This window comes from Hoplias malabaricus, chromosome 1 (genome assembly GCF_029633855.1).
Source record: "Hoplias malabaricus isolate fHopMal1 chromosome 1, fHopMal1.hap1, whole genome shotgun sequence".
In the NCBI taxonomy this organism is placed as follows: Eukaryota; Metazoa; Chordata; class Actinopteri; order Characiformes; family Erythrinidae; genus Hoplias; species Hoplias malabaricus.
The window spans coordinates 25,563,940-25,577,749 of record NC_089800.1 but is presented as its reverse complement, the minus strand read 5'-3'; the positions used below and the strand labels follow the sequence as shown (position 1 = coordinate 25,577,749).

The 13,810-nt window shown below is 39.0% G+C and overlaps 1 protein-coding gene across 2 annotated transcripts in view; it reads right to left on the bottom strand.

Moving 5' to 3' along the window:
* The window catches only part of LOC136703554 (sialate:O-sulfotransferase 1), a 29,745-nt gene that overhangs the window by 14,620 nt on the left and 1,315 nt on the right, over positions 1 to 13,810 (bottom strand). For both annotated transcript variants that reach the window (XM_066678063.1, XM_066678064.1), the window contains exon 2: positions 295 to 1,005. In XM_066678063.1, the coding sequence (XP_066534160.1) occupies positions 295 to 709 (415 nt within the window). In that variant the 5' untranslated portion in view covers positions 710 to 1,005. The remainder of the gene's footprint in view (positions 1 to 294; positions 1,006 to 13,810) is intronic.

Sequence of the window (13,810 nt, the reverse complement as noted above, 5' to 3'; positions counted from 1 at the left end):
TGAAACCAGCACATACACTCTTAAATATAAAGGTGTTTCAAAAGGTTTTAAGCGATGGCATAGAAGAACCATGTTTGGTTCCGAAAAGAACCATTTTTGTTTAAGAAATGTGTGTGTCTAGGAATTTTTAAAGGATTAAAAATCTACCCCTCTGTCTCAAGGTTCTTTACCAATTTAAACATGTTAGCAAAAATGGTTCTTTATGGAATCAAATGTGGTTCCTTTATGGTATCGCCCAAAGAACCTTTTGTAGCACCTTTAATTTTAAGGGTGTAGTGTAGATTTGAAATTTACCTTTGTGTCTGACCTTCCTCTTGGGACTGACTCTCTCAACTCTGGTGGTGTCCTGTTCAGACATGAGGCTGTGGAACCAGCGGCGCCTCAGGTGCCGGATCTCTTGGTTCCGTGACATGAGCCACTGTGGACCAGACCAGTCCTCTGACGGACTCCCCTGATACCCTTTTAGCCCAAATCGAGAGCTCATCATGCCGTAGCCTGTCCTGAGGGCTGGAGGCTCCAGAGCTCTGGGAGGAGAAGGCAGTGAGGGTGGGATGAGGAAAGTGCTGCTACCTCCATGCTGAGATATGACCAGTCCAGACCTCTGCAGCAAGAGGACACTTCCAGCCATGATGTAGGCCACACCCAGGAACAGAAAGAGCAGCTGAGTCCGCCGCAAGAAACGTTGAAGCCTGTAGAAGGGCTTGGCCATTTTGCCCTTCTGGTTAGTGAAGTGAAGGGAGGCACACAGGCCTTGGTTTTTACAATATCATATCAGCATTGCACTCACCCACGAGAGCTGGGTTATGTAAGATAACTGAAATTTCCTCAGGGGATTTGCATTCTGCTTAAAACACAGATCCTTGTGAATTCGTCACAACCTGATGCTTTACTTCAGTGCTCTTGCACTAGGATTACGTGAGGGCCAGGTAGTTGTACTCCATTTCCTGGTGACAGAAGAACCTGAGGGTGGGAATACTCGTCTTCAAATTCAGAGGCTCGTGGGACCTGAAGTGAAAATAGAAAACAGATAGTTACAAGTCAAGGCACATCTTTTTTATTTATTTAATTTTTTTTTTCATCCTTGGTGATAAACCTGAGAGTTGGAGACCAGAGGGGAAATATGGATGAGGTATGGGCAGAGTTTTTCTGGTTGTATGTCTCCATTAAGGTGAGAGGAACTCTCCCTGGCGGTGCTGGCATCTCTACTCTATTTTCTGTTCCTTTTTTATGGGATCACAGTGGCCTTATCAGAGAGGGATATAGTCCAGTGGTCTTAACTTATCACAGCTGAGTTGGCTCAGCATTAGTCTGTTCCTGGATAGTCTGACTGGTAAATATCACTACAGTACTCCTCCTGGTAAAATCTGACAAATGACTTAATTATAATGCTGTCGTTGATTAATAACATGCATGGTTATTAATACTAAATCTTTCTCATCTCGTTTGCATGTTATTTTTCTCGGCTGATAAAATGACTTGCTCTTTTAAACTCCTATAATTTAATCAGCTCATTTTTCCATTCAGAAGAGAATGTAAATATAACAAACCAGAGAAAACCAAGCTTAACTTTAAAGCCATATCTGAAAACACCACAGGTGTTTCTGTCCATACTTCTGCTGTGAGGAGGCAACCTAACAATGTGGGTCTGAACAGATGTGGAGCGGTCAAGAAGCCATTACTGATTAAGAAAAAAATAATATTTACAAATCAAACAAAGCTGCTAATGTTCTTAGAACATGGCGGTTAGCACGTTCGCCTACCAGCGGGTTCAAGTGCTATGTGGATGGAGTTTCCATGTTCTCTCTGGGTCTGCATGGGTTTCCTCCAGTGTCTCTGGTTTCCTCCCACAGTCCAAAAACATGGAGGTTAGGTGAATTGGCTTCTGTAATAACTGTCCTGGTGTGAGTGAATGTGGTGTGCTCAAATATCTATTGGCACTCTATCCTGGGTGAAACCCTAGTGCGCGTTTGACTGCCGCTTCTTGCCTGTGTGTGTGTGGATTGAGTGTTGAATGGAATGGCGTTCTGAGCAGTGTTGATTGTAAAGTGTCCTTGGGTATCTAGAAAGGTGCTATATAAGTGCAACGATAAAATAAAATAAAAATAGGCTTACCACCCCAAATCCATACCGTATAATGTATGTGGTATTACTGAACTATGAGAAGCAGAAAATATAAGCAGTACAAGTAAAAATAAATGTTCTAGTCAATAGCACTAAGTGTCAATGCATGGTTTTCCTGACCTGGAGTTGCCATTATTCTGTTCTTAGGTAGTTTCAGTATAAAATAATAGTTCTAATTCTAGACCATTCTCTTGATAACGCGCAATCTATCAGCCTAGTGCTATACACGCCTAATTAGTTTATTATACAGCCTTTTTTTTGATTGATAAGGTGTAGCATAATTAATGCTAGCACAGCCAAACTTAGCAGAACTCATTTGAAGGGTGGCATTTTTCTCCACAATGGAGAGAGTGACTCGCACTTCTCGAAACGTAATCAGCTCATTATTTCAGACCCGAGGAGAATGCTTGTATGAGTTCGGAAACTTGAAAAACAAATCTTGTGAGGGGTCTAATTGAAGTGAGGGGTGGGCCGTCTCCTGCCAATCAGACGAGCCGACTCACATCGTGGCCCACATTTTCTCTAAGTCTGTTTCATGTGAAAAGTGTCTGCAGAGGCAAACACGAGCTGAGCCCTGCGCTGATTAATTTTAAGGGCTAACAGTATAATCACCAGACTGCGTATGAATATGAATGTACACTCGCTTTAGTGCGTGAGATGTGAAGTAAAAGCTTTTGGAGCCCTCACAGATGGCGGAAGCTGGGAAAATGCCTCCAATTTTCTGTGGTTTCACGTACGGTTTTATCTGCATTCCTCTGACTTCCTGCGCTGTACCTCCATTTTTATTTCTGTTTTAAACTTGGGAGGGAATGCCAATCTTTTATCTTGAGAGAGTGGGAGAAAATCTTCCCCAGGGATAATTGGTCCCTGTGCAGCACTGCTCAAAAGAGCCCGCTCCGCTAACTAAACCCTGCTTTTGTCACCCCTCGCCCCTTGTTCCAGGCCCACTTTTGGCATGTGGCCCAGATCTGCATAAAGGCCGCGGATGCAGTGACGGGCGTTCTTGCCGACTCTAGCTACAATTACTAGGGGAAACCGCCGCTCCGAGCCTGCCCGGAATGCCAATCAGAGGCGAATTCATTATTCTACAGCCTCCAAGAACTGAGTGACTGGCGGCTGGAGGTTTTTCCTTCACTTCCAGCAGCACACACACACGCACTCAAAATCTAACACTGCAGCTTCTGACAACTCTATCCTCCCCAAGATGTAGATGACAACACCTGCATGAAATCAAATAACATCGCCTTCACTGCCATTCCACTTTCTTTATCACTATGGGAAATCAACGTGGGCCTCGATACACTCCATCAAAGCAGCATTGTGCGTCTGAAATTTCAAACCAAGACTTGAAAACTCAATAGTCACCAATTTTGCCTTTCAAAACATTTAAACGAAAGATATGACAAAATCTATCTGCAGTCAGAGTATGCCATGAATTATGCAGGAAAAAAAAAACCAATCACCACACAACAGGCTTCAATCTGTTCTTCTAAACACTGACAAGTCTAAACTGAACAAAATTCAGAGATCCAGAAAGGGAACAGGCAGTGTGACATTATTTACCGTTATTGGGATACACTTTATATTACTGCAGGTATGTGCAAAAATCAGAGGCCACTCTTTGCTTGTATTTCATCAGTGGACAAAAAAACAAAAAACGTGTCCGATGGTCTGTCACCAGCCAACCTGTTTGAACACTGAAGATGTGACAAATACACCCACAGACCTATTTAAAAAGTGAGCAAAAAAAGAACAGAAAAGTCAAAGCTTTGTCAGTCACATTCTAAAACCGTTTAATCCTGTTCAGGGGAGAGGTGGGTCAGGAGCCACCAGGAATCAGGATACAGGACTCACTGGACACAAGGCAGGAAATCACCCTGGCCAAAGCACCAGCCCATCACAGGGCACAACAGACTCACTCAATCTCACACAATTTCACGCAATCTATTAACCTACCAACATGTGCTTTTGCACTACGGGGCGTTACTGGAACACCTGGAGGAAACATACACAGATACAGGGAGAACACTGAAAACTCCAAACAGATAGTGACCTGAGATTATGCTCAAACCCGGGACCCCAAGACACTGGAGCTATTGAGCAGTTGCTACGTTGCATCATTGTTGAAGCTTCTAGGAAGCTTCTGTGTTATAGATGTAAATATATAAATGGCTCTTGTCCTGCCATTAAAAGTCCTGCCAATTAATAACAAATTTTATGTCAATTTTCTTCTTGAGATTAAATGAATGAAACCTGATGTTATGCACAGTACTTTATGCACACCCTGCTTTTCTGAGCACAGCATTGACATGGTCAGGACATGGATAAATAGGCATCGCTGCAGAAGTAACGTAATGCTTAATGCAATGTGTATTGTTATAGTATATTTTTTTGCCATATCACCCAGCTCTAAGTTTTTGGTTAATGTCTGCATTAGCCCAGGTGTTTGGAGACAGAGAATTAGTGGAATTATGGATGAGGTGATTCACACAGACTCATTTATATCAAACTTGGCCATGGGGAGGAGCGCTGTTAATTAACAAATGGCCTATATTAGAAAATGACTTCCTTCATTGGGTAGTATAATTAAGAAACGTATGAGATGTATTCTTCATTACAGCTATATCTCGCCAGTAGCCATGGTGTTCTCCTGCTGTTAAACGATATTAAAATCACAAAGAAATAAATACATTTCTGAATAATAAAACAGGGCCCAGGGCAGTGTTATTTTTCTATTCACCAAGCTTGACAACATGGGCAGCGGAATATACCGTGTGGGTTTTTGCATCTTGAGCAAAAGTAAAACAACTCTTGTCTATAATACCAAGGCCGTGCTCATTTCATCTCCATTTCTCCAGCAGAAACCCCACTGAGGGTGTGTGATTATCAACAGGCAGCAGCAGGGTGGTGCTGGGTGGTCTGGGGATGGGGGGTTTCCTACAGCTCAAAGGCCATTTGTCTTCACTAGTTTCCTCTGCATTTTATCACCTTGCTTCCACCAGGGCAGCCTCACTTCCGCCGCACTGCCTGATGGGATTGACCCTTGGCCCTTGTACTGAAAGTTTTCCTGCTCTGTCTTTCAGCATATTCCAGCTAAACAGCTCTTCTGCTGTTAGCTCACTTTAATAAGGTTGTATTACAAATTTGTAGGCCTTTGCAAATGTAATAGAATATTGGAGCATGGCCCTGTTTCCCCATAGTGCCATTGCATGCATTGTACACTGTGCATTGCGTGCACTAAATTTGATTGAATGCTACTAGCTTCTCTATTTACAGTAGCTTTACTGAGACTTTCCTATTACTTGGTGTGAAGTATTGCTGCATAACAGACATGGAGCATTTATTTAATTCATACATGCACTATTAAAGAGAGCTGGGAGACACATGAGGAATCAAACTCCTATAAAACCTGGGTCCTACATACATTTTGCAGCTATGTAAACATGCAGATATTGCAGTTAGAAGGCAAAATGCTTCAATACTGCACTGATCTCCAAGTCTGTGGTTCATTAATACATGTGTAATGCAACTTTAATGCGTCCTTAGAATTCCTTTTTATATTCTGTTTAAAAACATTAATTTAAATATAACGTATGCAGCCTTACTTGGTGACTTAGGTCTAAAAGATTTTCACATAAGTCAAGTTCCAATAGTCACTTAAGAACACAATGTGCGCTATTGGGTGAGCAGTTACTGCAGTGACTATAGGTTATTTTGTTATTTATATCCATAGCAATATTAAAATAACCTGTTCTTAATATATAATAACATATAATATATAATATATAATTTTATATAATATATAAAATTATAAAACTAATTTGATACAAAACTGCAAATACTTTGTGCAAAACATTGGTCTTATAAATGTGTATCTGAACTATAAACTAGACACCTGAACTGCCACATTTAAATCATTTTTTTAGTGTCACATTTATGGTACTGATTATGCATTACCTCAAAACATTTTAAAAGCCTCTCATCTTTATGACTTTAAACACATTTATCTATAGGTCCGGCCTGAAGCCCACCCTCTCATGTGCTGTTCATTACTGCAGCTGTACCCTCTCATTCAAGCTGAAACTACCTAATGATACCTTTAAATGAAGATCCGTTGACTGCTTATGTGCTTTAAAAAAGAAGAAGAAGATAGATATTCACTGCTAGGTTGATACTGTGCATCCAGTATCAGCTAAATATAATTTGCAAGCCAAACACACCGCTGATGTTGGACATGTCAGTAATTTGATTAATATCATTAACGTTAGCAGCCCTGGAGGACACTCTCAGAGGTAATGCTACAGCAACAGCAAGCTGCAAAGCTTAAGGACCCTTATACAGCATGTGTCTATGTTCTCCGCCAGACCAGAATGTCAAAAAATCACATTTAAAAAGTGTGCAGAATCAACTCTGAGTCTGTCACAGCTTCAGAACCAAACACTAACAATAAAGTTGTGGCTTGAATTTTTTCATGTTTAAAGGTATATGATGATGAAAGATGGCAAACTCCCTTGGACCCTCAGAAACTCGAGAGACACTCTGAAAATGCTGATGGGAGTATTGCTGATGTAGTTTTACTTTTCAATACACTATTTTGAACAGTTATCTTTTCAAGTGTTTTTAGCTATATTGAAATCATTTCAAGTGTAAGTATAGTTTCAAAAATATCTAGCGGAATGTAGTCTATCTATGCACTGGCAATGTAGTTTATCTATGTTGCAGATGGGCTTTCATACAACAGTTCATCTTTTCTTTTTCACTCTTTTGCCTGGTGTAGCTTTTTCATTCTTCACGCTGTGTAAGAACTCATCTGGATTTCTAACATTTTGTACAGACATGACCCTGCATTGTGTTTGGTATTGTTTTATTCCCCCCCAATAGCCATTCTGTCACTTTTTTCTGGCCGACAGCATGTGCTGCAGTGGGAGAGCACAAATATGAGAGGTGACCCCCTGCTCCGATGGCCTGCAGTGACCCCAATCTGTCTTCTTTCACTCGGAAAATGTTTCTAGTCCAACTCCAAAAAACAGAGCACAGGACTGGAGGAGATCAGGCTTCAATCTGTCAGAATGTAATACTTATTTGAGCCTATTTTTTTCCGGCTCCCAAATAACCAATGAGCAGACTAAGTTCACTCTGTTGTTTTAAACTGGATATACATGTCTCTGTTCTGGTTTTACAGATGAAAACATTTGTAAAGGTAATTGCACACATTAGTCTGAGGCACTGTAATTGCAAACGACACATTCTGTATGATGATGTAATACTTCTTTTTTTTTTTCCCTGGCTGCTAGTTGATTAGGCATAACTCAAAACGAATCAAGGAGAATCCTTGAAAGTAGCCTGCAGCTCTCTGGTCAGCGTTTTATCTGTTTTTCATAACGCTGCAAAAGGGCAAGACCAGTAAGTGGAGTCTAGTCTATGACTGATTTATAATCACAGAGCTGAATCCCTAAGACATACGTTCATAAAACCCAACCCAGCCACTGAACAAGAAGTGCACAAAAAGCCTGTGTTGTATAATGCAGATTACATTATGCATGGGTAAAGGCCAAACATGACATCCCCATATATCTGGGTTTTATAAGGAAGGTCAAATATGCTTTACATGTATTCTGTTTACGCTGTGTTATCCTGCTTTGAACAGCACTTTATATTAATGTGAAATGTTATTGTTCTCATGATAAATCACTCAAACCCACAACCCCAGGAGCCTGGAGCTGTGTGACAGTGACACTACCTGCTGCACCACTGTGCCACACCTGTTTTAAATATTAAATTGAATAATGGTGTTGTACTTTCGCCACATCACCCACCTTTACTCTGTATAATGAGCATTTCTGTCAGTGCTCATCCACAGTCAACAGTTTCAGCTGTAGCATTAGTTTGATGAGCATAAACCCAGGAAGCCAAACCATAATTATTAAGTATAAAAGACCAAAAGTATTCACGCTACCATCACATTCTATCAGGGTTGACTGCTAATGCCATTATCATTACAACAAATGGCTGTAATTAAGCAAGAGACGCCACAGTAAAATGACTCAGTATGCAGCACGTTGTAGGTTATGACAAGCCTGGATTTATGGCAATATTAACTTAGTCCAACCCCACCTCGTTATGTGCTAATATTCCCATACAACCATGAGCAGCTTTCCACCTTAAGGGCTACACTGGGAGTGGGAAGTGTACAGCTGTCATCATATGCAGGAGTAAGCACAGCCCTCATACCTGACCCATGTCAAATGTGTTCTACTTCGCTGAGCCACAGCAAAGCACTTACAACACCCTCGAGGCAGGGCAGGAGGCACACAGATCTATTGGGTGATGCATTAAAATTTTTGTTAGGAATAGACTGTCTTTGATTATTTATGCTTTGTGTTGCTTCAGCCACATTTACATTTGCAGATTTATGGCAGAGCCATAAACAAGCCACTATAACTAAAATCCGCTCGATAAACGCCTGCTGAAATGATAGCAAACGCCGGCCCCTAGACACTGTTTTATTGACCACTAAACTCAAATGGAAGTGTGCACAAAACAGAGTGGCTGCGGTTTGACACAAGAGACTAACAGCAGCCAGGACTGTGTGAGAGCTCTGCAGATTCACCTGGGGGAATTACACACCACACACACACATACATGCAGAACACACACACACAAACAAACAAACACACGCACATGCAGAGGAATCTGCCTGAAGTGCACAGATATGACTGCAATGTGTTCTGTGTGCAGGTTACAGACACACTAATCAGTAATTACTGGATGTTCAGCGGATGATGCTGGAATTTCTAAGACAACAGCTGCTGCTTAATTGTCCAGACAGGAAAAATAAAGCAGAAAGCAAATACTTTTTTTTTTCTTTGGAGGGGGGGGGGGGGGCAGAGATCTGAACAGCATGAGAAAGAGTTACACCCTGAGATCTCACACTATTCATGAACTACAATTAATAACAAGCATTTGTGATTTGTTAATTGTCTAATGCTCTTATGCTAAGTGTTGTTTATTTTTTCACTTAGCAATTTGGTGGTTTAAAAAAAATAATAATAAAACATAAGAAAAACATAAAGATTACTTGAAAACTGCAACAACTGGTATCAGTTCCCAAACAGTTAAACAGTATAACTGAAAGGAAACATAATGTACCATTGTGGTAAACATGCCTCTGTCAGAACTTTTTTTGGAGTTTCTGGCAGACAACAAATTCTATACTACCTTATATAAGGAAATACAATCAGGACGGTTGTTAAAACATTGGAAATAGTTTCTCTGTACATTTCTCTGTTAAATAAAGGTTGAAGGGAATAAACAGGTCATAATACTTTTATTATTGATTTGATCAAATGTCCCAACTTTTCTGGAAATGTGATTTCTGATGGATTGCTTTGCTAAATATCATGCAAATCTTAAATATCTACAGTACTTACATTTCTGCATCACATTTAAAGGCAATGTTTGCAGCTCAAAGCTCATTAGACAATGGTAGAATTAACAACGACTTGTTTTCACAGCTCACAGCTAATTCTTCTCCACTTAAATAAGCACCTCCACATTTGTTTCTAATTAGTTTTACTGTTTTGACAAAAAAAATCTGGTGGCTTGTTACTTGTTTAAAAAAAATTGGTTGAGTTGTTGTGAGTTTTACTTTCTTATCGGATGCTATGTTGTAGGCTAATAAAGAGTTGGAGTCCAATTACGGACGTTTATAGATATTGGCACTTATAACCTGCTTCTCAGCCAATCACACTGTGATGATGGAACTAACTGTGGTGTAATGTGAAGCTCTCCTCTTTATTAAGTCAGAGAAGCTTGAGGAACAGAAAGAAGAGGGACTGCTTTACTGAACACACACACAGTGGAGTTGATGAAAAATCCTTCCTGAGAGAGTGATTTGGTCCAAGACTAGGCCTAATCTGTCTGGGAAAGCAGCCCATTGAAAGGCCAGTGTTGTCGTTATTAATAATAAAACGCTTCTAAATTATTTACCAAATCTATGCTAGTCCCCAGCACCCTTTATTAGACACTTGCAAGGCCTCTACTGCAAGCCTGAGAGCTGAACAATCTGGTCATGAATGCGATGACCAATGCTTCGTCCAGGCTCCGGAGACTCTAATGTTCAGTAAAAGCCCAACACAACCCTCCTAAATCTAGGTCCGGAACTTCAATCAACATTCCCAATGGCATTTATTATTTACCTTCACTTTCAGAGGGAGGACTAAGTCCATTATCATGTTTGGTTGGTCAAGCAAGAGTGAATTTTGAGATGGGCAGGAAAAAAGTACACAGGGAGAAACAGACGTCATCTCTGAGGCTGTGGAGCCCTTCTGGATGACGGCAAATCAGATTTACTGTACACAGGGTTTATTACTTGTGTGAGGTTAATTTCATTATTTCAGTCAGATGTGCATAAACAGGGGCCTAATAGAAACAGTGAATTGACCTTGACAAGTTTACACAAAGTGTACACTTTTAAAAGTAGATGATGTTTTCCACTAATTCAACACTTCATATCTTTATAAGAATGTTTTTCACTTCCTCAGGAAAAAAATACATCTCCTTTATTGCAGAATTTGTATCAGAATCTCAATCATTTCTCCTAGACCACAAACAAAGCCAATTGAAATAAAAGGAGACTTAAGCTTAGGATTCCAGCTGAGAAAAAGTGTCCAGGAGCCTCACTTGTATCTCCTCTTGAATTTTAGCATAGTTTTAATTCAGTCTCACACTGCGATCAGAATTTTGAGAAGAATGAATTCCTCATCTCTCCTTTTTTTGCAGGGAATTCTGGGAATTGTTTTTTTTTACACTTTCAAAGTTGTGATTTTTTTTGTAATTTTCACTAGGGGTGAATGATATGGCCCTAAATTATAATCACAGTATTTCAGGGTATTTTTGCAGCAGCAATATCCCTGCTGATATGTCAATTTACTGAAAACTACTGTATTTATATTAATAACATGCTACTGCGACCAACTACGTCTTAAAATTTAATTTCATGATGAAAGTAAGTTTCACACAGTTGGTTATTCTCAAAACAATAACTTACAAAGATTCGGATTTTGCATTAAATAAATAATGTAAAAAATAAATCTCTCACAATAAAAAAATGACAAAATATTTAACACATGCATATAAGCGCCAAACACAAAACTTCACAATAAATAACAAAATAAATATACAAAATAAATGCTATGCTGAGGGTATGTCTAATATTTTGTAACCAAACCACCTGCGCACTACTGAAACTGTTCCCATGTTTGGAAATAAAAGGAGACTTTAGCTTAAGATTCCGGCTAAGAAAAAGTGTCCAGGAGCCTCACTTGTATCTCCTCTTGAATTGTAGCATAGTTTTAATACAGTCTCACACTGTGATCAGAATTCCGAGAAAAATGAATTCCTCATCTCTCTTTTGTTTCTCGTGTGTCAGTCCCATGATTCTAATGTTATTTACCCTAAAGATTTTAGGATAATCATCTGAACTATTGGTATTCCTGAGCAATAAAAGATAAACTTTGAGGGATAGAGTTTAGTAGAATTATTATTATTATCATTATACTCATTCTTCTGCATCTGAAGAGCAACCTAAACTCCTGAGAAGAATGCACTTGTTCTGCAGCAAATTCGGTGCTTTTATCATTTCTGGGTGTGTGTGTGTGTGTGTGTGTGTTGGGGGTGCTGGGGATATAAGCTCTAGAAAGGTCAACTGTGACAAAATGATCTTGATTAACACCGTAAGGCACAGAGCTGAAAACTGACTCATTGACAGCAGTCCCATAGCTACGCTCTACTATCGCCTGAAAGGAGGAGATAGTGACGGCTGCAGTGATGAGGTCACTCAAAACACATCACTTTATGAATGTGGTTCGCAGAAACATTATTCACCCAATTCTCAGCTTTCACAGAAAGGGGCGGGTGGGCTATAGGCCAGAAACAAAGCGTCTTGAGGAAGACATTCTTACACTAAGAATGTTCAGATCATGACGTTTCCAGTTTCACGTCAGGCAAAGCGCTGGACGATTATTTTAGCCTTTTATAATTGCCTTTTTTATTTAAACCAGAAGCTTTCACCGTATGGGTTAAGCAGGCATTTTGCCAGTACATTTCCAGTACATCTCTTCAGCTAAACGTACAGTGCCAAAGTGGAATAAAATACCACTCTACAAATAGATTAAATACAATAACCTTTAACAACATGAATCACATAAAAAAGGAAGGAAAATAAGACAAAAAATAGGATAGTGATATTTAGCACAATAACTAATGTACACTTATGGTCATTCATTTATGAGCATTAGTTTAGACACAGGAATCAAGAAAATCACAAAAGAAATCTATATTTTGTCTTTCAATCCTGTGTCAATATTTTGCTGGTAATATAATCTCTTTTTTTTTGCAGGGGATTCTGCAGGAATTGTTTTTTTTTTACACCTTCAAAGTTGTGATTTTTTTTTTGTAATTTTCACTAGGGGTGAACGATATGGCCCTAAATTATAATCACAATATTTTTGCAATAACGGTATCCCTGTTGATATGTTAATTTACTGAAAACCACTGTATTTATATTAATAACATGCTACTGCGACCAAATACATCTTAAAATTTAATTTCAATATAAACATCACAGTTTCACACAGTTGGTTATTTTCAAAACAATAACTTACCAAGATTCTGATTTTGCATTAAATTAATAATGTAAAAAATAAATCTCTCACAATAAAAAAATGACAAAATATTTAACACGTATATAAGTGCCAAACATTTACAATTATGCAAAAATACATTTAAAACTTCACAGTAAATAACAAAATAAATATACAAAATAGATGCTATGCTGAGTGTATGTCTAATATTTTGTAACCAAACCACCTGCACTCTACTGAAACTGTTCCCATGTTTGGAATAAACTTCTCCAGAGCCACCAAACATGACTCATGTAATGAAAGTATGCCATATTATGCTTTACTGCATGTGTCATTACATAAACAAGTCAGAATATCACAGTTATCATGATACTGATTTTTAAATATTTTTTTTAAATTACATAGATATTATCCAGACCTACATCCCATGATCCGAGTAACTCAAAGCAACGTGTGATTTTAAAGCAAAAACAATAAACTGATTCTTATTTTGCCTGATTCTGATCCCTGATTTCCAAGGTCTCTGTGTTAATGTTCTTTGTATTTGCTGAGGTTTGTCCTGAAGTTTGAACAGAATAGTCAGTCAATAAGTAGTACCATATTTAAAAAAACACCATCAAATCATGTGCAATGTTTTTATTTAATGTACTGCAAATTGTAAACAATTAAAACAGGAATATTTGCTCTCAGTGTATATTATTGTGCCCTTTTAGAAACCGCAATATCCAGGAGAGGTAATAGTAAAATGTTCACTGCTGTAATATTAAAATAGTGTCTTATAGACTTAGTCACATATTTCAGTCTCTGCATCAGGCTTGAAATCAAGTAATGGTTCATGCAGCAGAGTATAATAACACGGCTAAACGTGCAGAAGACTAGGGTTTGATTTCCTGCCTGGGTACACTCTCAGACAAAATGACATAGTAAAGCTACATATTGGTCACTAAAGGTACAAACAATGTAAATGGTACAACAGTCTAACAGTCCAGTCCAGCTGTGTTCCCTAAAGGTACCTTACATTCTCTTCTCCAGGAAAATAGATGGAT